Here is a 25,808-nt window from a genome sequence, read left to right on the forward strand (position 1 = left end):
GAAACAGCGACAGAGAAATCGACCATGACTGTGTGAGATGGCCTTCAGGAGTCAATGACCCGTATGACTGCCAGTAGTGAAAGCCAAAAGGAAGCCACTGGCATGAAGACTGAAGTGCTCAACACCAAGACGAAAACCAAACTTGGTTTTTGGAACATATAGACTAAGTACAAAGCAGGGAAGGTAGCTCAGGTCACAGCAGAGATGGGACACTACCGTTTACACATCATGGATGTCAGCAAGAGCAGATGGATGGGATCAGGAAGATTAACAACAGCCTCGGGAGAAACTTTGCTGTTTTCTGGACGGGATGATGGACAACATGAAGTGTTGCCATCCTTTTGAAGAAGGGAGTGGAGCATTCCCTGCTTGAATGGAAATCCATCAGCAGCAGACTTGTGAGAGCCAGACTGAAAGGGAAACAATATCATCACCCTGGTTTAGTGCTATGCTCTGACAAATGACAGTGATGAAGTAGTAAAGGATAAATTCTACCCTGCACTACAGGCAGAGTCAGAGAGAGTACCACGCCATGACTTAACTGTCGTCATGGGAGACCTGAATGCCAAGGTCCATAAGGGGTAAGTGGGGTGCAGGAGCAGGGGGACACCCTGACATTAGCCCCCCCTTCCCCTCCTGCACAGCAAGCAGGAGTCTCTGCCTTGGAGCTGCTCCCAGAGGGCAGGAGCAGCACACGGCAGTGGGGGGAGGGACAGCTGAACTGCTGATAGCCTGCTGGGCGGCTGCAGCACAGGGAACTTAGGGGAGCGGGGAGCTGATGGGGGGCTGCCGGTCCACCCTGGTTACAAGCCCCCACCAGCTAGCTCCAACGGGCTGCTCTTCCTGCAAGCAGTGGACAAAGCAGGTGGCTGCCAAACGACGTTAGAAGGGAGCATTGCACAACTTTAAACAAGTGCATTCCCTTATCGATCAGCAACGTAACAATGAAACAACGTTAACCGGGACAACTTTAAGTGAGCATTACTGTACATAGACATGATGATACTGACATGCTGAAGTTTCTTGTAATACAGAAAGCCTTCATTCTGCAGTTAAAGAACAGGTTGGTAGGACAAAGTAACAGCAATTTATAAACAGAGCCGTGAAACCTATCTAGGCTACAGGCAGAAGAGAAGGAAGGAGTGAATTACACCAGCACATGGAATGCCATAGAAACCAGACAAGCCCTGAAGAAAAAAGTTTTAGACGCAAAATCCCAGAAGCTAAAGGACAAACACCACAAGCAATATAGGAAGGCACACCAGGAGGTCAAATGTCTTGTGAGAGTAGACAAACGGTATTATATTGATAATCTGGAAACACAAGCAGAGAATGCAGCTGCTCGTGAACAAGGGACCGTCTACAAAATGACGCGGCTTATCAGTGGTAAACGGCAGATACCAAAAAACACTCTCATGAGGAACAAACAAGGGCACCTACTAACAACCGAAAAAGAACAAGAAATGCGCTGGACAAAGCATTTCAAAAAATTGCTGAACAGAGAGCCACCTAAAAAGGAAGCCAGGAGGCAGAAGATCTTGATATCAACACAGACACCCCAACTAAGGAAGAGATCATTCAAGCCATCAAATCCTTTGAAAATGGGAAAGCTCCTGGCAAGGATAACTTGAATGCAGAATTGTTCAAGGTAAATCCTAAATTAGCAGCATCTATCCTGGCCCCTCTATTTACATCAGTCTGGTAAAGGGAAAAAGTGCCAGATGAGGGGACCAATGAGATTATAGTGAAGATAACAAAGAAAGGAACTCTCAATGATTGTAATAACTGGCGTGGTATCACACTTTTATCTGTGCCAAGCAAAGTACTGTGTAAGATCATAGTACAGCGTATATCAGAGGCAATTGATAGCGTTCTCAGAAAAGAGCAAGCTGGTTTTCAGAAAGGATGTGGCTGCACAGACCACATCTTCACTCAACGAAACATAATAGAACAGTGCTTAGAATGGCAACAGCAACTCTACATCAATTTCATAGACTTTGAGAAAGCTTTTGATAGTATTCACAGGACCAGCCTATGGCGCGTGGAATTCCTTTTTGCATAATCGAAGTCATCAAAAGCTTCTATTTCAACTTTACATGCAGTGTTGATCACAATGAGTTCAATTTTGAAGTAAAAACAGAAGTTCATGAGGAGGGTGTCATATCTGCAATCCTTTTCAACATTGCCATTGACTGCATAACGCGGCATACAACAAAAGACGTGCCAAGAGGCATTAAATGGATACTCTTCTCATCCGTTGAAGACCTGGCCTTCGCAGATGATGACGCTCTCCTATCACATACCCAACACCATATACAAGAAAAAACAATTCGACTCAACAGATTCAGACAGCAAATTGGACTGAAAATCAACCGCAATAAGACACATCATAACCTTTAATATTGCCTCACCATCACCAGTACGGATAGAGTATTATGTTCTTACCAATGCAGAAACATTCACATGGGCAGCACCATCAGCCAGGATGGCGGAACAAGCCAGGACATCCAGAACAAAATCAGTAAAGCCAGGAACAACTTCAGGAGCTTAAATACAGTCTGGAAATCATCAAAATACAACACCAAAAACACACTCAAGATTTACCAGAGCTACGTACTTTCAACACTACTTTATAGTGCAGAATGCTGGGAAATGAGAAAGTATGACATGTCAAAACTCTCTTCATTCCATACAACCTGCCTCAGAAAAATCCTCCGTATCTTTTGGCCCAGAACAATCTCAACCAAGATCTATTGACACAGTGCAGCCAAGAGGATCTGAGCACCATCATTGCCAGAAGGCGTTGGAAATGGATCCGTCATGTGCTTTGGATGGAAATTAATTCCATCATCAGAGTAGCAATAAGATGGACCCCTGAAGGCAAGCGAAAACGAGACCGCCTGAAAACAACATGGCAAAGAGCTGTGGAAGCCACGCTGAAAGACCTGGCGCACAGATAGGGAACCATTGAAAGACTTGCCAGAAACAGACAGGAGTGAAGGAGCTTCGTCACTCCCCTAAATGCCAGAGGCGTAATAGGAACATGATGATGATGATGATGATGATGAAGAAAACCAGTGTGTGTGGAAATCATAACTCGGCGCAGAAAGTTCTCTCTCTCCACATTGAGGGAGGAGGCAAATTTCATAAGCTTAGGCTGTACAGTTCCCTGTGCGGTGCAAGACACTATAATTTTGGGTTTACACTCCAAAGACGGGGGTGTGCCTGAGTAGCTGGGAAGTTCCTTAGCTGGAGCCTCCCCATGCAGAGCTGAGCACAGCATCTGCATGTAACTGCAGCTGGGTGTGTCCCTACCTGTATGTGTGCTGTTGGAAAGTGCAGGCTGGAGCCTGGGAGAGGGCTTGGCAGGCTGGTCATAGCAGTACAGTGGAAGGGAGCCCAGGCTGGTGGGTCGGGGGGGGACGGGGGGGGACCTCAGTGGTACCCCAGTTCCAGGTGGAACCCGTCACAGAAGTGCAGACTGCTTTGGAAATCTTAGTCATAGTCTACGGCCCCCCAAGGGTCTGCGAACCACAGATTGAAAACCACTGCTCTAATTCAACCACAAGTTGTGGGCTCAGTGCACGAGGTATTAGGTGATCATTTTACAGTCGGTGTAACGCAAGTTAGACTAAATGATCATAACAGTCCCTTCTGGCCTTAACTATTAATGCTAATAAGTTGTTTAAAAACTGGTAACATTGGTTAAGATTTTCAGAAATGATTAGTGATTTGGGGTGCCCAACTTGAGACATCTTAACAGGGCCTGATTTTGCTGAGCAGTCGCCCTCAAAAATCAGACCTTTTTCGGAAGTCTCAAAAGTTGGGCACCCATACATTGACTCAAAATCAACAGGCACTTCAAAATATTGGCCATTATGTTTCTCTGCTTTGAAAAAGTCATTTATCTTTCTGAACTGAGCTCAGCTGAGTCTGGTATATGCAAGCCTTCTCTTCACCCTAACATACCCAAAGTCAAAGGGATGTGTGCAGGTATTTTACACATTTTTAAACGTTAACAAGTTATCTGTTTAATTTCACTGTGATTTGATATCTTGTAATTAGCACTGTATGTTTTAATTTTGTTTCTAGGATACCAGCACTTGCCATATGTCACTAACAATTTAATATGCATAATTACTGTAAATATTTGAATTTGCAGATCTGATTCAATATTTAGTAAGCCTGATACCTCACTTTCCATTTCAGAAGTCCTATAAACAGGTCACTGCATTTTTCCTCCCACCTGTCCCTTTTTAGAAGAATTGTTGCCACCAGCAATAGACTCAAAAATGCCAAATAGAATTTATTAAAAACCTTTTAAAACATACTTGATCATTGCTTGCCACGTGTAAGTTTCAGTTACAGTACTAATCAACAGGTAAATTTAGTGCTTTAAAAATCTGAATGGAAAGCTTTCAAATATTGCCCCCCAGTTAGTTTCAGACATACTGGAGCAAGAGTTCCCCTTAGCTCAGTGGTTCCCAAACTTTAGCAACCTGTGAACCCCTTTCACTAAAATGTCAAGTTTCGCAAACCCACTTCTAAAAATGAATATTTCCAGGGATTTTCTCCTTTACCTGAGTATAAATTAAAAAAGCAGTGATCTTGGAAATATAACATTTGTTTTTATGACATGCTTATTCCACACTATTATCTATCATTACAGTATTTTTATTACATTATGAAAACGGCAACACTCTTCCAGGATCTCACTTTCATAGCTTGTATCACTTTGAATAAGCCTGTTATAAGAAAAGGCTCCTATGTTTCATCAAGGAGTATAAGATGTGAAACAGCATGAAGGTATTTAAAAAGCCAACTCAAAGAGTTCCTCCTACACAACATTCAGGTCTTGAGCAGTGCAGGCAACAAACGCACGTTACAACAAAGCTTAAACTTGTTGTTCATAATTTTAATGATTAATAATACTAGCAGCCTATTTAATTATAAAATCAGCAAAAAATATCCACCTCCCTTTCCATTTCTTATAAGTAGTCTTGAAGTTTAAATCTCCTCAGTGTGATAGATATGCTGGCTTTGATTTGCTTAGCTCTTGGAAGCTCAGGGGCTCCAGGCTGCTGGCCCCATGCTGCCCCCGCGGGGTTCCTAGGGACAGCTCTGTCCGCCATTAGGGAATTTTTTCCCAAGAACCCTCTATAGCATTTTGCGAACCCCCAAGGGTTCACAAACCCCAGTTTGGGAACCACTACCTTAGCTGATGACTGCAGAAATTTTTGGTGGTAAAAAGGCACAACTGTGATTTTGTTTTGTTTTATTTTATTTTTAAAGATGCATCCATAGGCTAGTCATGAACCTCTATTGCTGCGTTCACTTAAACTAAGAATTCTCTAAAGGTGTTCGTTCCATTTCCGGACTGGAAACTTTCGCACAAAAGATTAGACACCTCATTCTCTGTGTCCTACTTAAAGCCACAACAGAAGTAACCTCTAGATTTTGGAGTATGAATTTTAAAAGCTAAAAAGCATCCTAACCTGTAAAGTAACATTTTTAATTATAAGATGAACTTTAATGCTTATAGAACTTCAGAAATGGGACGCATATCAAAATGCAGACAGATCCTTAGACTAGAGCAGGGTCGGCAACCTTCGGCACTCGGCCCATCAGGGTAATCCGCTTGCGGGCCACAAGACATTTTGTTTACATTGACTGTCAGCAGGCACAGTCCCCCGCAGCTCCCAGTGGCGGCCATTCGCTGTTCCCAGCCAACGGGAGCTGCGGGAAGCGGTGCGGGCCGCAGGGACATGCTGGCCTCCGCTTCCCGCAGCTCGCATTGGCTGGAAACAGCAAACCACGGCCACTGGGAGATGCAGGGGGCTGGCTGTGCCTGCTGACAGTCAACGTAAACAAAATGTCTCGTGGCCTGCCAGCGGATTACCCTGACAGGCCGCGTGCCCAAGGTTGCCGACCCCTGGACTAGAGTAATAGAGTGAGTAAATGGCTTTAAACAGGGGGATGGTCAACTATTGTTTCAAGTGTTAAGACAGAGACTGGACAAGATGACCTATCGAGGTCCTTTCCAGTCCCACATTTTGACAATTCTATGATTACTTTAACACTAGAGAATTTTTTTTAACATTGCGCTTTTTACAGCACTTTATATAGTGAGTTTCACTCTTTCCCCTGTATATTCAGTTAGTTTCTAGCTTGCCTGCATTTTTCATTCAGTAGCGAGGGGGAGAGAGAGCATTTAAAAAAATAGGGAAACGTGGGTATTAAAACCACAGGAGATAGCAGGTGGTTCCAAAAGCAGGTATAGTTCCTGAAATTACTTTTTAATTTTTTTTTAAAAATTCAGAATTCAAGTTGACACTGTTCCTTTAAATCAGATTTTAAATGGTCTCCTAATTACTTCCCATAGGAGATCTGTCCGAGTAAGAACTGCAGGATCAAGCCTAACACATTCAATATATAACAGTATTTCAGATATACATGAATTGTGGTTTAAACACACACGATATTCAGGGTGGCTAGAGAAGAGAGATCAGGGCTCAAACTGCTTGTTTCTATCACATTACTATGGTGTTATCTTACACAAGGACAATCAGTACTGTACTATATAACTGTAGCAGTTGATGAGTCATCCCTGCACCATTCTGATTACTGAACCATGAAGACCTGCAAAACTTGTAGACTACATACACTTTGGTATACTGCCCACATTTGACCACAAATTTACCTTTTAAAATGCATTTTTCCATCCCTGCCTCTCAAAACAGAGCATTACAGTTTCAGGCAGAATCACCTTATTCCCAAAGGGAAAATTATTTTAAAATCTACCAGATATCTAAGGTTAATTTTTTAAGCTCAGTTCTAACATTTTTCATAGTGCCTGCTGCCCAGCTCAAACTGAAGGTTAAAAAGAGCTGACAACACAGAAAACTCTTAAATACTAATAGCATCCAGCTGTAAATGGCCAGTCTATGAAACTCACTAACAATACTGTACCAGAATCTCAGCAGGTCAAATTTGCTTCGCATCAGCAGCTACCACAGCAGTTTCTTTCCAGTCCAACTCTAAGCAATAATTCTCTGTTATCAAATTCATAGACACTCTCATTGTTTCTTATGGGACTAAAGCCTAACACATACAGAACACACATACTTCCAAGGAAAGATGATTCTTTTCTAATCAGCTATCCAAACAAGACATTTAATCATAACTTCACCCTGTGAAAGCTTTGCTACTATTGTCTAATGATCGACAGTCAAGCTCTCTCTGGAATTCAATTCCTTAGATATATGGACACCACAAAATTATCTAGAAAGGTTTCCGTAAAAGGATGTGCAAATTATTAATAAATAATAATAATAATAATTCCCCATTGTTGCCTGGAATGAAAAAATGTATCATACTCCACAAAAAAATAAAGTGTTCTAAAGCAAAGCATTAGCTTCACAATTGAGAGTAAATACCAAGGGTACCTAAGATTAATGGAATATTTAGTTATGAAATTGATTTTCTACCTTTACACATCACGCAACTTTCAGAAGGGGAGAGGATAGAACATCGCAATTTACAAAAATCAAGGTTATTTCAAGATTTAGTTCCCTGAATTATTTTTATTGAATTCAAAATACTATTCCCAGTTCTCCCGTGTGAAACAGACCTGATAACCTGGCTTCCTGTGGTTCGCCCAATTAATTTTTCCATACAATTTCCAATAAACTTTAGAAACAGAAAATACGGGCCTTCTAAGTATTAAGCAAAGCACTACGGTGGAAAACCATCTTTCCATTAGATGCATGTGGCAATTTAGTTTCAGGAAAGACTTTAAATCCACCAGCTGCATAAAGGATTAATTCAAACTAGTGTAGTAAATGGGACTTGAGTTGTGGATTGCCAATTACGCCTTCTTTCCGTAAGCACACGTTTCCTCCTCCTAGTTTCAGGCCCATTTATATACACCTATTTAAAATATTGGCTTGAAATTAAAATGCATTCTGTAGGATGAGTGTAAGATTTAAAAATTAAATTGAAGTTTTAAAAACTAGTATTTTATAATAAATGCTTTCTGAATAGCAAGAGGAAGTGTGTTTAAGAGTTTTCAGCAACCTTTTAATTTCCCTATAAACAAATAAAGAGCAGAGTAGAAATCTGATGGGAAAGTACTAGTTTAGTTTAAAAGGTGATTATACTTATTGGTTGTTTACCAATAAATGTGGCAAAAGTAACATCAATCTTTGGAGGAGGTTCACATGGATTTATAGATATACTCTATTACAGAGATTATTTTGTTTTTCAAAAGTCTTCTGTATTAAGTCTAAATTCTATTAGAACTTCCATACTAAGGCATATCTAAATCCAAGGAGGCAGAAAGAACAGGCAGTCCCTCCTACGCAATACATAAATCTGTTGAAGCAGAGTGCAGTTCAACATCCTCCTAATACTCTCTTGGAGGCAGACAGGCAAGTAACTAAGTCCTCGAATTTAGGAAATATATTGGTCGGGATCAAGGGTAAATATATTTGCAAGCTAAAGAGCCTTAGCTGAAGATGTGAGCTGTTTCAAAGGTCCTTCTGGGGGATGCAAGCTGAATCCATGGTTCAGGTTATATATGAAAATGAGTTTAGCGATCTTATTTTAAACTCCACTTGTCCACAAAGGGATGCTCTTAATCTCTGTATACCTACTATTAAAATATTTTTGATCATATTCTTCCATTTTATAAAATTTACTAAAAGCCAGGACCTCTGAAGCAGTTTTATTATTATGCCCATGAACAAAATGGTGCTGTAGGGGAGAAAAATACAAATAAAAGAAGTACAAGCATATACACTAAGCAAATTAATTGAGTGACAAGTACATACACTGCATTCAGAAAAAAACAGCTGAACAAAAGATAATTTAAGTGATTCACAGTCACATCAAAACTACTACATGTCTGCAGTGTCAAAATTCCGCTGTAGTATTTAATACTCCTGGATTGAAATGTCAAAGAAGCTACAGTTTTAACTATATATTCAAGATTGTTTTCTTTACAGACACCCCAGTTTTCAGGCTCAGATATTTGCACTCCTTTCCTCCACAACCCCTCTCGATCGCCCTATGAAGCATAATTGCATCCGTTCATATTTGTTCTTGTTCCTTCCCCCTCCTCCCAGTAATTGGCAGTTTTAATTGGTAATGTAAAGAGATAAGAATCTATAATTACTTTATCCAACCTTTCAGGTGTACTGTGGAAATTGGGGAAACCAATACAATCAACCAAATTCCAGAATGCAAATCCTCTTTGCTAGCCCTCATTTTAATTTGTTCATTTAAAATTTTGATTGTTAGAGTAAACAAGTGTGGGAACAGAAATGGATGGGAGAATCTATATCAAGGGTTGGCAATGTTTGGCACGCGACTCGCCAGGGTAAGCACCCTAGCGGGCCAGGCCAGTTTATTTACCTGCTAACGCGGCAGGTTCGGCCGATCGCTGCCCCCATTCGCCGCAGTTCACCGTCCAAAGCCAATGGGGGCGGCGGGAAACCGTGGCCAGCACATCCCTCGCCTGCGCCGCTTCCCACCGCCCCCATTGGCCTGGGACTGCGAACCGCGGCCAATGGGGGCTGCAATAGGCCAAACCTGCCACGTCAGCAGGTAAATAAACTGGCCTGTCCCGCTAGGGTGCTTACCCTGGCGAGCCGCGTGCCAAACGTTGCTGACCCCGGTCTATATAAAGATGCAATAGTATCAAGAGTGAAATAATAATGCACAATAAAAAAAGACTAGAAACAGTTGACTGTTCCAAAAATAGGGTCATATCTCCTATAAATCCCATTTTTCTCTAAAGACACCTTTAGACTTAAGCTTCATGTCCATCATGGTTTTTTGGATTCTGGTAATAAGGTTAGAGCAAACATTCTTTCCGCGTTTTATGCCTTTTTATGTTAGTCTATTATAGATTTGACAGCTCACTCATCGAGTTGTACCAGTCCATGATATTCCTCTTAGCCACAACCTTCTGGCCAGTCACCAATGTAAGTGTACTTTTGTAGTCATGGCTAGTTGGGCATCCAAAAACATTGAGAATTCCTAAAGGACTTTAAACCTGTGGACTGACAATTTAAGGACAGATGCCAACAGTGGGAGATGTTACAGAGGCTCCTAATTCTTCAGAGCGCTTTTTTCAATCTTGCTTGAGTTCAGCTTTAGCTAGTTTTTCTTCATTCAAATGAAGATTTTTGCTAGGTATTAAAGCTGGATGACTGGACTCTAGATTTAATACAAACTAGATGAAGGGGGTCCACATACTGCTGGCCCTTCTGCCCTAGTCAGCTCACCAAGTCTCCCATCAGTTTCAGAGAGATGTTGAATAATACGGGAAAAAGTAAGCACTGAGAAACTCTGGAGATGAAGACTTTGGAGGTCGAGGAACAGTTAGCCAATCTCTGGGTTCAGTCTGAATCATTTCAAGGAGCTTGTGTTTATCACAGAGCTTTTTGGAGACAATGGTATCAAATACCACAGAGGTCCAACAAGATGAACAGGGATACAGTTATCTTGTCTATGAACAGGAGGATGTCATTTAGATCGACAACTGCTGTTTGCTGCCATGTCCTGTTCTGGAGTGTGACAGAGATCCAAAATAACAGCTGCTAATAGGCTGCAATCGAGCATTTTCGCCAGCTTCTTCATTAACAAACTTAGAAAAGGGAGAATAATGACTGCAGGGTGGTCTGCAAAAGTCTCATGTTGAATGACTGGACTGCATATTTAAGAGTGAATGGCAACTTTCATAGGATGTACTGACTACCTGTTAGGAGTTCCAGGTATTGTCTATACTTTTACCATCCAGGGATGACATGGCCAGAAGTCACAGGTGGCTGTCCCAATTGTGTCATTGTTTCCATAACTGCTATGTTTGTGAATAGAGCAGCTTTTTGGCAGGATTGATAGTCCTGCTCATAGCTTATTCTTGATGGACCCGGAGATCATTTCTGATCTGGGGGATGATCTTCTGTGAAATAGGGATATTCCATTCAGTAAGCGGTGCTGTGCTTTGGGATTGAATAGATGCAGCTTGGATTTACTGAGTGATTTACAGTTTGGAAAAGTTCTGTGGGGCATGGCTTTGTCGTCTCTGACACTTTTACAGCCATGACAAAGGTATGGAGAAACTGTGGTCAAATATCCGATCGAATTTTTGATGCATTCACTTGAGCTTAATGTCCTGCATGGTTCTTTGGATTCTTGTGATGTTACAGAAATATCCTTCCATGATTTTATGCATTTTTCACTCCTGTTGTCGCTCATCTCTTCAACAGATTGTTATATACTGGAGACAGAGGGTATGATTTTCCCAATTGTGCGCACAACTGTGCATGCAATTACCACACTTATACACACAAATGACAAGCTATTTGGATTTGGCCCATTGTCTCACTAGTTTTGTTCTTCAACTAGAATAGGCCTTTAAGAAATATCTGCTGAACATCTTATAAAACCAGAGAACCAAAATCCACTGTTATTCATTAACAAATATTTTCTGCAATGAGTTCCATGAAATATTCTCAAAGGAAACCACCTAAGAATAATTAATTAAACCTTAATTTTCTATGATACAAGCAATCTTTAGAATTTAATTTTTCTCTCCAATTAAATTTTCAGTTAAAAACAGGGTCCCTAACCCACTCCACATACTGGTGTTCTGATACTCTAAAGTTGTCAATTAGGACTAATTCTAGATGATCTATATAAATGCATTAACCTCCAACTTTAATCCCACTACCATGACACAATCCTACAATTAAAGATTCCACAGCCATGTCAAAAGTAGGGAAAGTCAGGTCCATTGCTTTAAACTTTACGTATTAGTCCTCATTAATAAAATCTGTGTTCAGTATCTAACCAAAGTGCAACACGTAATTTTTTCCCCTCAGAGATCATATTCCCTACAGACACGTTAGATTATCTCATTATTTATTAACTAAATAAAAAGGCCTTGATTTTAAAGAGTAGAATGATTTTTTTTTCCCTTATTGACCTCATTTTTACTCACTGTTTCCTCCTCTACAAGCATCTGACTAGATAAGGAATCCTTTAAAGGGCATTTCTCAGCAGACATGTTCTTCTATTAGTAGGTCTGACTGCATTAACATGTTTCTCCAAAACGTGTAAACTTACAGCTAGAAAAACACTTCATAAGAAATCTAAAGAAAAAACATGAATTTATACAAAGTATTTCTAAAATGCCTATCATGACAGCATCAAACAGTAATGGAATGTATTGCTTTTAAAGTAACTGAAGAAAGGATATACATGTGAAACTCAATTATTTCCACTCCTCCCAAATTATCTATTGAAAATTAAAAATTCTTCAACACAGGCAATCACAAGTTCTACAATGGGATTTTATTAACAGCGTACACCAGGTCCAGCTCCAGGATTTTGGCCGCCCCAAGCAGCCAAAAAAAAAAAAAAAAAAAAAGCCGCGATCGCAATCTGCGCCGGTAATTCAGCAGGAGGTCCTTCGCTCCGAGCAGGAGTGAGGGACCGTCCGCCGAATTGCCGCCGAACAACTGGACGTGCCGCCCCTCTCCAAAGTGGCCGCCCCAAGCACCTGCTTGGTAAGCTGGTGCCTGGAGCCAGCCCTGGTGCACACTAAATATATTTTTCCTCTTTCAGGGAGGCATGTCCCATAACCCTACTCCATAAAAAAAAACAAGCTCCCCAGACCTCCAGACTGTTTTCACAGTGATTGGCCAGATCATGTCCACTAGCATAGGGATCTAGTTACCTCTGCAGGAATTTTAATCCTTGCTATGGGCTAAGTAAGCATACACTGGGATGGGAATAGAAGGAACGCCTGTAAAGGCCACAGATACACAAGCTGGCCCAATGGAGAATTCCTAGACAGTCACTAGAAACATGATGAGATGCAGATCACAACCTCTCTTGCACTGAGAAACATATGTGTTTGCATTAAGACTGAATGATCATGTCTGTCCAGGCTCTGAGATGGAAAATTGCAAGGGTCTGAGTTGACTTTTATTAGAAAGCAACTATTTTCTAAAGTGTGGATCATGTCCCCATTTACACACTTCCCTTTCCTCAGCCAGGGGAGGTTTAACATCTAACCACTTCTTAGGAAGACCACTAGGGCAATGAGGTCTTTTATATAGAAGTTTTGGAATAAGAAATAATCCAAAAGATACAGCCCTGCCCTGAAATGCTTTTTCCTGAAGGCATAGGGCAGAAAGCTAAAATGGATATGCATAGAGACTATAGACTCCTGTCCAATGGCCACCAGGATAGTCTGGAGTGTTTCCATCTTGCATTTCAAGATTTTGGGACATGCTTGTTCAGAAATGTGAGGTAACGAACTGCTCTACTGATCACTAAGGCACTAAAACAGGATGTGATGCAGACTACAGCCTATCTATGAAGAATCTGAAGGTGGTGTGAAGGAATCTAATGCACATCTGTGAGGTTTTATTCTTTTAGGATGGAGACAGGAACAAATTTATGTTAAGGGTCCTGACAAAATCTATTAAATCTTTTTGGATTGTTTCTAAAACTCACTTGCCTGATGTGGTGAGAGGCCATTTCTTTTCCATGAGGAACAGGTTGTTCTCCCATTTTGTAGTGAAAACTTTGGGACTGTCTAGTTATGATAGTACTCTGTCCCGAAAATTCACATCTGGAGCAACCTTCCTCTGCTGTATCAGTTTTATCACACTTGGCTGATGGGTTTCCACAACAGTCTGTTCAGTAGTCTGTTATATTCTATTAGGTTGAGAGAGATCTCTGAACTTATTGAAGGATTCCACCATCAGTTTGTCAAGCAGCTCCCCAAAGACCTCTCCACTTTAATATACTTGATACAGCTAAGAGTTATTGAGTGCAATAACAAAAGAGTTATTGATCCTTCCCAGGATCTTAAATATAAATAAATTAATGGAGATATCCCATCTCCTAGAACTAGAAGGGACCTTGAAAGGTCATCGAGTCCAGCCCCCTGCCTTCACTGGCAGGACCAAGTACTGATTTTTGCCGCAGACCCCTAAGTGGCCCCCTCAAGGATTGAACTCACAACCCTGAGTTTAGCAGGCCAATGCTCAAACCTCATACAGGATAGCGCTACATGGCAAGGCCTTCCCAAGAACCGCAGTGCATCCAGTAAGTTGAGAAAAACTTTGAACCAGACTACCTGTTAAGTCCTTTGAGTTTTCTTAGCTTTACAATGTAGGGCATCCAAAAAAGCATCTGTCCATCCAAGAATGGCCCCAGAACAGCAAGCTGACGCTATTAATGCTTGTAGGGCCATCAAGGCTGCTTCCTAGTTTCTTCCAAGTGAGCATTCCATCCTTCCGTCATGGGTTCTTTTGGTAGGTCATCCGCCAGTGTGTATGCAGGGTAACGTATGAGTCCAGTTTCAAATCTTAAGGGAATTTCTTCTTTCATTGTTTCACTGCCTTATCTTCCTGCTCCTTCTTGATTTCTCCTGTGGAAGTGACAGACCAGCAATAATCCTCTTGGGCAGAGCAGTCTCAAAATACACCTGCAAACACTTTGTTCTGCATTTCTTCCTTCTCTGTGACAGAGTTGTACTTCCTCTCAGGATGAGTACACATTTTTCCTAGTGCTTTTACTTTTGGTTTTCCTTTCTGTGACCTGCACAGCAGTTTGTCACAAGAAGGCCCCAAAGAACAATGATAACCTACTTCGGATTTTATAAATTGCACTCTCCCCTTTGGCTAATGCCTCAGTTTTAGTTATCCCAGTCAGACTGTGGAATGCCAGTGTTGAAACAGTATTATATCAATTTTCTCTGGCAACTGGCCCTGTAATTATTTCTACTATTTTGGGGTGCCTGCAGATTCTTTTTCTGGATTCATAAAGAGAGAGAAATGCAAGATACACTAATTTTTCCTCAATGGAGTCAGAAGATTTAGGTGGGTAGTCCTTTAAAATCTCTGATCTGACCTCTTCATACACCAGAGAAAAAGATGCCTCTGGATTACTGGGGAGGATCTCAAAAACAAGGCGCTTTACCTAGGAGAGAAAATCTCATGGTAACACCACTGAATATGAGGCTAGACCAGATAGTAAGAACCTCCTCCTTCTAGTAAATCTTGATTCAGGATGGGGAGGGTGTGAATTTGAATGTCTGGCTGAGAGGATCCTAAGCAATACAGTGACTGGCACACTACTGGCTGAGAGTTGACGGGCCGGAAAGGCTTCTTCCCCACAGTAGCTGTTAAGTGTATTGGGCTAGTTCTGCTTTGTAATAACTACTTCTTTTGGGGGATGGGACAGGTTTTTGCTGGAACTGATCTGCTGGAGCTGCAATGGCTCATTACGGGAGTTTGTGTTGCTTTTGAAGAACTACCCATGGATCACTGATCTGTCCTTGAGAAAGTAACTGTGGTACATTTTTCTGTAGAGGCTTCCTTCTTCAGATTCAGTGGCATGTCCTTTCCAGGCTGAGAGAAGGTGAAAGCCCTGGGTCTTAGTAGCAAGAAAGTGGACAGAACCCCATTCTATGAAAGGGGATAAGTTGTAGGAGCCAATCTTTGGTTTATTTTTATTCTTCTGTTTGGCCTGGCACATTGAAAAATGGCTGGTGCAGAAAGGAGAAGTTCAGTGAAGTTTCTCAGTAGGGAGTCAAAGAAACAGTCTTGCCCTAGGCACACAACTCTACACAAAGCAGCCCTACATGCAAAAAGATGACAAAACAACTATTGAATTGGTAAATGAATTTTCTAAAAATTTTAAAGAATTCAAAGGCAGCAAAGAGGTCTCTGTCTGCATACTCACAGCTGCAAAGGCAGTGCAAACTGGAAGGCTGTTTAGAGGGAGACAACTAAGTCCTTAACAGGCTCTCAAAGCTGCAAGCAGGTTGAAGATCCACTGAAAGATCCTTGGTTCTGCTTGTGCAAGTGTTATTCTTTGTAAATTTACAATTACTTAGATCAGGCGAGATAGGTAGACTTTGCCCAGATATTTACAAATTAGCAGTTTGCCAGGCAACCAAAAGCCCACCCCCTAACAAAGGCAATTGCAATTACCACCACCTGTAAGATGGTTATATGGTGAAGACTACACATCATCCGGAAATGCTCATATTTATATATGAACAACCTAGCCACATCTCATGTCCCAGTGTGCTGTCTCTACCTGCTGCACCTGCATACTACAGAGGGTGATGAATGCAATCTGCTCCATTTGATACAAATTAGGTGGGATTTTCAGCTCCCTAACGAGTTACTGACACAGTCCCCTCAAATGGTCAAAATTTGGCCGTTGTCCCAGTAAGAATATTTGTAAACTTAAAGAGCATTGGGGAAAACACTGAGATATAAAATTTATACAAGTGTTAATGCAAAAGGCTTCCTAACTTTAAAACAAAAATCACAGAACAGCACCTCTGCTCTTTTGGTCAGGAATTATACTAAAGAGGATGCTTTAGTTCACAGTAGGATGCTAGGGCAGAAGGACACACTTGGTACATGTTAAGACAAGTAGAGCAAATAACCACCCTCCTCTACTTAAAAATAAATAGATTTATTTATTTAAAGTCCTAAGTGAAAAGAATCACAAATGTTTAAAGAATCACTGAAGGAAGTGCTTTGACAACACTTAGTATGATCTTCTGTCTGAAACCCAGAGCAAAGGAAGGGTATGGGCTTGTTAGTCCTACACTATACATTTGTTTATTAAATAAGTATCAACACACAGTAACAGATTAGGCTCAAGAGACAATTTCACAACACATCAGGAAGCACTTCCCCTCCCACCCTCAACCCACCCCGCTCAAAGAGGTTGCAAAGGTAACAGAAAATTGCAAGGGTTGCAATTAGACTATTTCAACATTTTTATAGTAAAAAAAGTTGGTGTCAGAAGATGCAAAATTACAACGTCTGTTCTATTACAGAAACCCTAGCCCCATTAATAATCTGATGTTTAGTCACTTGAATTTTCTCCAACTCCACACACACACACACACACAAAAAGTCAATTGTCCAACTACAAGAAAATGGAGTCAGCACTGTGTACATTATAAAGAGAGTTTCTGGGTACATAATATACGCAGATATTCTTAAACTTCAAACTTGACTGCTTTTGAAAATTCCAAAGATACAGCATATTTTTAGATTTTCATAAAGCATTTGATACTATCTCATTAAATCTTACATGCAAAATTAGTTTGAGTTCACTGGCACAAACACACTCATGAACTGTAAACTGACTGAAGGTCTATAAACAGAGAGCAATAGTAAATGGCAATATACCAAATCTGGGGGAGTTGTCTAGTATTTTATCAGAGATCACTGAGAGATCCAAACTTATTTAACATCTTCAGCAACAATTTAAAAGATGGAATGTATGTTAATGAAATCTGTATTACAAACATGAGGAGGACAGACATAACTTAGAGAATGTTTTCACTTGACCATAGAGGACAAGTGCAGAGTCCTGCACTTAGGACAGAAGAATCCCATTCACTGTTACAGACTAGGGACCGAATGGCTAGGCAGCAGTTCTGCAGAAAAGGACCTAGGGGTTACAGTGGATGAGAAGCTGGATATGAGTCAACAGTGTGCCCTTGTTGCCAAGAAGGCTAACGGCATTTTGGGGTGTATAAGTAGGGGCATTGCCAGCAGATCGAGGGACGTGATCATTCCCCTCTATTCAACATTGGTGAGGCCTCATCTGGAGGACTGTGTCCAGTTTTGGGCCCCACACTACAAGAAGGATGTGGAAAAATTGGAAAGAGTCCAGCGGAGGGCAACAAAAATGATTAGGGGGCTGGAGCACATGACTTATGAGGAGAGGCTGAGGGAACTGAGATTGTTTAGTCTGCAGAAGAGAAGAATATGGGGGGGATTTGATAACTGCTTTCAACTACCTGAAAGGGGGTTCCAAAGAGGATGGATCTAGACTCTTCTCAGTGGTACCTGATGACAGAACAAGGAGTAATGGTCTCAAGTTGCAGTTGGGGAGGTTTAGGTTGGATATTAGAAAAAAAATTTTCACTAGGAGGGCGGTGAAGCACTGGAATGGGTTACCTAGGGAGGTGGTGGAATCTCCTTCCTTAGAGGTTTTTAAGTTCAGGCTTGACAAAGCCCTGGCTGGGATGATTTAGTTGGGAATTGGTCCTGCTTTGAACAGGGGGTTGGACTAGATGACCTCCTGAGGTCCCTGCCAACCCTGATATTCTAGGATAGGCCTACTGAGATCAGAAATACAGGTAACAAAACAAAACAAAAAGATTCTGCTCAGAATACGCTAGGCAAATCTGGATTTGGGGAGGGGGGAGGTCAACAAACAGCTACAGCTGGGAATAAGAGAACTGGGAAGTAATAATGCTGAAGAACTTGGAAACAACAGTGGACTAATTAGACATGAGCTTGCAACCTAATCTAGCCAAAAATAGGCCAAAGCAATTTGGAGCCATATAAACAAAGGCATGTCACAGGGCATGGAAGTAAATAGTCTCTATACACAACTCTGGTGACATTGTATCTTCGTTACATTTAGTTCTGGATATCTCTGTCCCAGAACAATGCAGACAAATTAGATGGAGTTCAAAACAAAGGACTAAAAGGAACTGAGACAGAAAGATTAAGAGAACTACTTAGATCTTGGCTAAACAGTTATTATGGGATAGGGATATAGCCAATTTATTTGAAGGGTGTACTCTCTAAGAAGGAAGATTTAAATCAGTACAAGGCAAAACTAAAAGAATTTCAACTGAACATAAATAGATATCCTTATAGTGAGATATTAGACTGTTGAACAGTCTCTCAAGAGACATGGTGGATGCACTATTGGGCAAAGCACTAGAAAATGTACTAAAGATGCATGTATCATCTAATTCCACGTGCTGTTCCTACAGTTTAAGTACAATCATAAAAAGGTTCTCATAGGAAGACCCATGATTAAATCAATTACAATTTCTGAGAAAACTGTAGACTATGTTCACTAATTTGCTCCTTTTTTCACCTAATGGACTGACAGCTACTACCCTGTTTCCCCGAAAATAAGACATCCTCCGAAAATAAGGCCTACTTACAGTTTTGCCTCTCGTTGTAATATAAGGCATCCCCCCGATAATAAGACCTCCCCGATAATAAGGCATCCACCGATAATAAGGCATTTTTCATTTCTGAAAAATAAGACATCCCCTGAAAATAAGACCTAGCGCATCTTTGGGAGCAAAAATTAATATAAGACACTGTCTTATTTTCGGGGAAACAGGGTATAACAGTAGTCTCTACTTCCTTGAGGAAGACCATCAAAAGCAGTTTTTCAAAGATTGGCTGGAAGGGCAATATGTCTGAAATCCAAGCCCAGTATAATCACTATAATCACCGAGACCTTAACTTTTTCCACACTGTTCTGGATAGGAGAGCGAATGGAATAAAGCATAAAGCAGTGCTGTTGGGCCAGCATTGCAAAAAGATATATAGAGCTACCGCCTCCTTTGTTCTTGTTCATGGAGTAGAACCTGTGAATCATGATGGACTGCTTGGATGTGAACAGGTGCATAACTGAGCACTCAGAATTCCTAGGTTAGCAATTTAAAATGTCACTAGGGAAGGCTCAGGTGGTTCCACCTCCTGCCTACTTAACAATCATCTGTAGAACTGAGCTTTTCTTCCACGTGTAAGAAAAATCTTTTAGCTCATTTGAGCAGGAAAACTGTTTTCTTGTGCAGACAAGAGGATCTGATGCCCTCATTGATTCAAAGGCCATAAGAAAGGATTGCCCATTATCATCAAAAGATGGTGATGTTTCAGATGATCTTTCAGGGAATGCCAGACAGATAGCCCCAAGCTCCAGGGAATCTATATTCCAGGATGCCTCTTGCTAAAGCCAGCAGCCCTGCAGCATAAATTAAGAGAAATTAACTCCCCATTCAAACGTGCTGGCCAGGTGCAACCAGATTCGCGTTAAAAGTCCTGACTTGAAAAGGTCCTTCGAAGATCTCAGGAGATAACTGCAGGTCAAATCAGATCTTGCTTTGCGAATGTAAAGAGGTGTCTTCAAAGATTTCTACTGCCCACTATAGTAAAGATCATCTATGGACTTTGATCTATGTTAATGTTGTCAATACACCTCCTCATCAATTATTGGGAGTGGACCACATTCACCCTGATTGAATTGGCCCTATCAACACTGGCTCTCCACTTGTAACGTAACTCCCTTCTCTTCGTGTGTCAGTATATTTATGCCTGCATCTGTAATTTTCAGTCCATGCATCTGAAGTTTTTTTTTACCCACGAAAGCTTATGCCCAAATAAATCTTAGTCTTTAAGGTGCCACCGGACTCCTCGTTGTTTTTGTGGATACAGACTAACACAGCTACCCCTCTGATACTTTCCCTTACATTGACAGGTGTTTAATTATATGTCCTAAGAGACAGTATCCATTTCAGAATTTCAGTCTTCTCATTCTAAATTTTAGTTTCCTGCAATATTTGTTCACTGACTTCAGGACCATAACTGCTCAATTCTGCCAGACTGCCTGGGCAGCAAAAGAAAGATGAATAAGTCCTTTGGTAGCATTCCCTCTTCAAGATTGATGAATTTAAACCCATTTTGAAGTATTTATCTGGGAAGACAGGAAATGGAACAGGTTTGTTTTGTAGATCTTTTAAATTTTATGGGAAATGGCCAGCAAAGGCTGTACATCTCCCATCTTACCAAAAAGGTGAAGGCAGTTTCTGAATATCAGAAGACTCTGTTTCAGAAAGGCCCCAAGTCCTCTGAAAGATGGAGGGCATTACTCACTGTTTTTGTTGCAAAATGGTTGTCTGTTGAAGCTAGGTCTGCCACGTGTCCTGGTCTACTGTCCTCAGGAACAGCACCTATGATCTGTGGAATTTTGAAACATAGCCTTAGAAGGGATGCTTACTTCTGTAAGATCTAAATTCTCCCCTGTTGCCTGGAAAATGGGACAGATCTTCATCTGCCACCTCAAAACACTCCTTTGTCAAGGAGTTCCCCGGTAATCCTATCCAAGGTCTATTTAAAAAAAAAAATTGTCTGGATGCATGCCTATCAGGACCTAATCTCAGAGCTATTTTCTGGCTGTTTCATTAACTGCTCTTGGTCTGGAAGTGAAACAGAGTCTAGGAATAAGTTGGATACAGAGGCAGCAGCTGAAAAAAATCTAATGCAGTAGTTCCTTCAGGTCTGAATCTTACTGATAGGTAAGTGTTTAAATACTTTCCATCCAGGCTCAGATGGAAAGTAGGTAGAGGCAAGAGAGGTGCTATAGTAACAAAATCTAATAATCTGCCCTTTGAAGAAATAACTGTCTCTAACGAGGCAATATCTACATCAACTTTAGGAGGGTCATGCAGCTTTGCTTTAGTTTTTGGCCTTGTAATTAAGATTTATATTTGAACATTCTAGTCAGATTTGATTAATATTGATAGCAGGAAGATGTAAACAACGATAATCAGCATTTCAATATTTAATTCTCACAAAACCCTCAAGATGTGTAAAATGAATGATAATTCTTACTTATCAAAATGAAAAAAATATTTTATGATCTGCTCGAGGCCCTGGAGGGAATCATTAGCAGAGTCAAAATTACTACTCACTAGTGCTTGGCTTCTAACCCCATATTCAACCCACCTGATTAAGTATCAGAGGGGTAGCCGTGTTAGTCTGGATCTGTAAAAGCAGCAAAGAGTCCTGTGGCACCTTATAGACTAACAGTTGTATTGAAGCATAAGCATGTCATGCATCCGATGAAGTGGGTATTCACTCACAAAAGCTCATGCTCCAATACGTCTGTTAGTCTATAAAGTGCCACAGGACTCTTTGCTGCCACCTGATTAAGTTGCTTTTTTTAGATTTGGTTTGTTGCTGCTACAAGACTGGTTCTAATTAAACTAGGATCAGAAGATGATGCGAAGATATATAATGCTGAGTGACTACATGGATTGAACTTTATGTCCTAATTCAATATCTAAACATGAAACGGACTCTGGCAGTTTAATAAGTTTTCCTTCAGTTGTCTGGATGTTCATTAGAAACCTATTTCTTAAAACTGCACAACCACAAAAATAATACTTCAGAAAAGGCACACAAACTGAGCTGTGACAGACCACCAATTATCACTTTCCAACTTGTAATATTAAGCATAGAAGGAGGGTTTGTAGCGAAGCAACCTGTCTAATGACACAGTAAGGGACTGAGTCAAGAGGGCTGGTTTCTGTTCCCCACCTTCCACTAACTCACTGTGTATCTTTAGGCAAGCCACATAACCTCTCTGTGCCTCAGCTGGTCTGTCTAAAATCGGTTTGATAACATATCTCTAGCTCAGAGATATGTTGTAAGAGTTAATGTTCATAAAACTTTTGTCAGCCACAAATGAAAAGCTCAGTATTTCGTTTTTAACTGAAAGAATATTTGTTATGATTAATGTATGAAAAGTTCCATTACACCGCTCTACAGCCAAAATGCTTCTGAAATAAACGTAGTCAAACTTTACTAATTCTGGGTCACTGAGAACGAAAATGATGCTTAAAATTGTTGATTGGCTCTAGTTTTCAAGATATGCTATTGGATCAGTATAGATGACCCTTGACTTGGGAATGGCGGAGGATAAGTGAGTTATAAAGGGAAGGGATCTCAATTTAAACCAGAAATGACTACATCACATCTTTGACTTGATCTGTGAAAAAATCTATGACTGGGTTTGGACAGTACTTGCTTTTTAGGCAAAACAATGAATGATGCAATCTGAAGCTGGTATTGCGTCATACATGATATGAATTGCATCATGTTATTCCTAGAAGTCATGGATGATGCAATCATAACGAAGCTTACATCACTCTACTGAACAAATTGCCCTATATCAGCTCTAGAAATCATACAGTGCCGTGCTCTTATTTGTCAGTGTTTGATTTTGCAAAGGGACACATTTCTGTTTAGCCAAAGTGAGCAGAGATGCCTCGTACTTGTGTGAACAGTGCAGATAACTTCTGCTATGTTTGTGGTGAAGTGACTTCTGCATCACAAAAGCGCAGTATAACCACTATGGTTAAGAAAGCCTATCACCTTTATTTTGGAGATCAGGACAAGAGGTGGGCCCCACACATATGCTGCAACACTTGTGCAACAAATCTTCGCCAGTGGTTGAACAGGAAAAGGAAATCTATGCCTTTTGCAGTGCCAATGATTTGGAGAGAGACAACAGATCATACCAGCAATTGTTACTTCTGCATGGTGCCTCCAGTTGGGAAAGGTGTGTCAAAGAAGAAAAAGTGGACTGTGCATTATCCAAACATTCCATCAGCTATACGCCCAGTACCCCACGGAGAAAGACTGCCGGTTCCTGATACACCAGAATCATTCTCACTTGAGTCAGACGAGGAAGAGGATGAAACTTCTGGTCCTGAACCATCAATGTCACAGGACCCACATTTTCTCCCATCCTCCTCCTCTGAACCATACCTCATAACACAAGGTGAACTGAATGACCTTGTCAGGGATTTGGAACTACCCAAGAGTAAGGCAGAGCTGTTGGGCTCCAGACTACAGCAGTGGAATCTCCTGGCAGGTGATGTTAGGGTTTCCATGTTCCGTGACCGTCAAAAGGATCTTATCCCATTCTTCTTCATGGAAGGTGATCTTGTAGCCTGCAACAACATCGATGGTGTGATGGCAGCCCTCAACATCGTTCACGATCCAGATGAGTGGAGTCGGTTCATTGATTCATCGAAGACGAGTCTGAAAGCTGTTTTACTGCATAATGACAATGTTTTGCTATCAATTCCAGTTGGTCATACAGTCCATATGAAGGAAACCTATGACAACATGAAACAACTTTTGAGGTGCATAAACTATGACCAACATCAGTGGCAGCTTTGTGGCGATTTGAAGGCTGCTGCTCTCTTGCTTGGTCTGCAGACTGCATACACGAAGTACTGCTGTTTTCTCTGCGAATGGGATAGTCGTGCAAGAGATTCCCACTACATCAAGAAAGATTGGCCACTCCGACAGTCATTGGAGCCTGGGAGGAAAAGTGTTCAGCATCCACCACTTGTTGAATCAAGGAAGATTTTGTTACCACCCTTACACATCAAGCTGGGTCTGATGAAGAACTCTGTCAAGGCCATTGACAAAACACAAGCAGCTTTCAAGTACCTCCATGGAAAATTTCCAAGGTTAAGTGAAGCTAAAATAAAGGAAGGTGTCTTTGTTGGTCCTCAGATTAGTGAACTACTTCAAGATGATGCATTTGACCATGCACTGCCTGGCAAGGAAAAGACGGCATGGAAAGCCTTCCAGTTAGTGGCAATAAATTTTCTCGGAAACAACAAAGCAGACAACTACAGGTTGTTGGTGGAAAACCTCCTCGAGGCATACAAAAGCCTTGGTTGCAACATGTCACTAAAGATACATTTTTTGCACTCTCATCTAGATTTTTTTCCACTGAACTGCAGAGCAGTGAGCGACGAGCATGGCGAGCGATTTCACCAGGACATTGCAACAATGGAGAAATGCTATCAGGGCAAATGGAGCCCATCAATGCTTGCAGACTATTGCTGGACAGTGACAAGAGATGCTCCACTTAATGAATACAAGAGACAAGCCAAGAAGCGCCGAGTAGACACTGAATAGGACTAAACTATGTACATAATAGTTTTTTGCCTTTTGTTTCATAATAAATTTTACTTATATAACCCTTTTGCTGATTTTTAAAGTGTTACATAAACAGGACAGGTGAAATATCATGTAAAGCAACCATAAACACATGAAAAGACCTAGGTTTACAATTTATGATTAAAACTCTACTATCTACACAATATACATAGACATAAAATGTAAAAACTTAAATATCTTAGAAACAGTAGCCAATCAGTTGTTTTAATTGTCATATTTGAATTCAGCACATCAAAATACATAATAGCAGCACATTTTATCTCTGAAGCAGACAATTTCTCAAAAATTGTAGACCAGTGTTATTTGTACTAACATTTGGTGTTTGAATAACAGACCCAAATACCACATTATTATTTTGGGAAGCTATTTTTGTTATGAAATACCACCAAAAGGGAGCTTAGGTAAGTGAATACTAAATTGCATTTTGTTGTTTAACAAAAAAGCAGACTCTCTCTACTTTGTTTTAAGAGTGATGGTGCTGAATTTTCACACTACTAAGCTTTCATTTGCTTTACAAAATACTCTAATACAAAAAATCCAAATTGCTCAGGGCAAGTAGAAAGCATTACCAGGAAAGTATCAACTTCTACACAATTTAAGAGTCCATTTAGCTTTCTAGACCTTACTACTGTGAAGAAAACGTCCAAATGTGAACTGAGTGTAAATCAATATAGTATCTTCCTAACAATACACCTAAATTTCTCCATTACCCCTGCTGCTGCTCGTAACTTTCCAGTGGGCCTTGCCAGTGTTCATGGATATTCAGAACACGCTTGGACAGCAATGAAACCAACAAGAATTGAGTCAGTTTTATTCTGCTGCTGCTTGGGAAGGCTTTAATAGCAGAGAACATAAAACGGATCTGATATGGCAAACCATTGCTCCATCTAGCCCTGTCTCTGATATTGGTCAGTCCCAGAGCTTTAAAGGGGAGTATACAAAACAGGGCAATTTTGGAAAGATTCACCAGTCTTCCCCTCCTGGCTTTGTCAGTCAGAGGTTTAGAGTCGCCCCCCGAACATGGCGTTACATCCCTGACCATCATGGCTAATAGCCATTGATAGACCTATCCTCCATGAACTATAGTACTTTTTTGAACCCAACTATACTTTTAAGAAGAACAGGAGTACTTGTGGCACCTTAGAGACTAACAAATTTATTAGAGCATAA

General features: G+C 40.8%; 1 protein-coding gene across 8 annotated transcripts in view; it reads right to left on the reverse strand.

The window, feature by feature from the left end:
- The window catches only part of FBXW11 (F-box and WD repeat domain containing 11), a 134,118-nt gene that overhangs the window by 80,212 nt on the left and 28,098 nt on the right, over positions 1 to 25,808 (reverse strand). For 4 of the 8 annotated variants that reach the window (XM_054037038.1, XM_054037037.1, XM_054037034.1 and 1 more), the window contains one exon: positions 20,748 to 20,831. The exons of the other annotated variants lie outside the window; for them this stretch is intronic. Coding sequence is in view for 3 of the 4 variants with exons in the window: in XM_054037037.1 (XP_053893012.1) it covers positions 20,748 to 20,831 (84 nt within the window). In the remaining variant the exon portion in view is untranslated. The remainder of the gene's footprint in view (positions 1 to 20,747; positions 20,832 to 25,808) is intronic. 8 annotated transcript variants of the gene reach the window in all.

This window comes from Malaclemys terrapin, chromosome 8 (genome assembly GCF_027887155.1).
Source record: "Malaclemys terrapin pileata isolate rMalTer1 chromosome 8, rMalTer1.hap1, whole genome shotgun sequence".
Lineage (NCBI taxonomy): Eukaryota > Metazoa > Chordata > Testudines > Emydidae > Malaclemys > Malaclemys terrapin.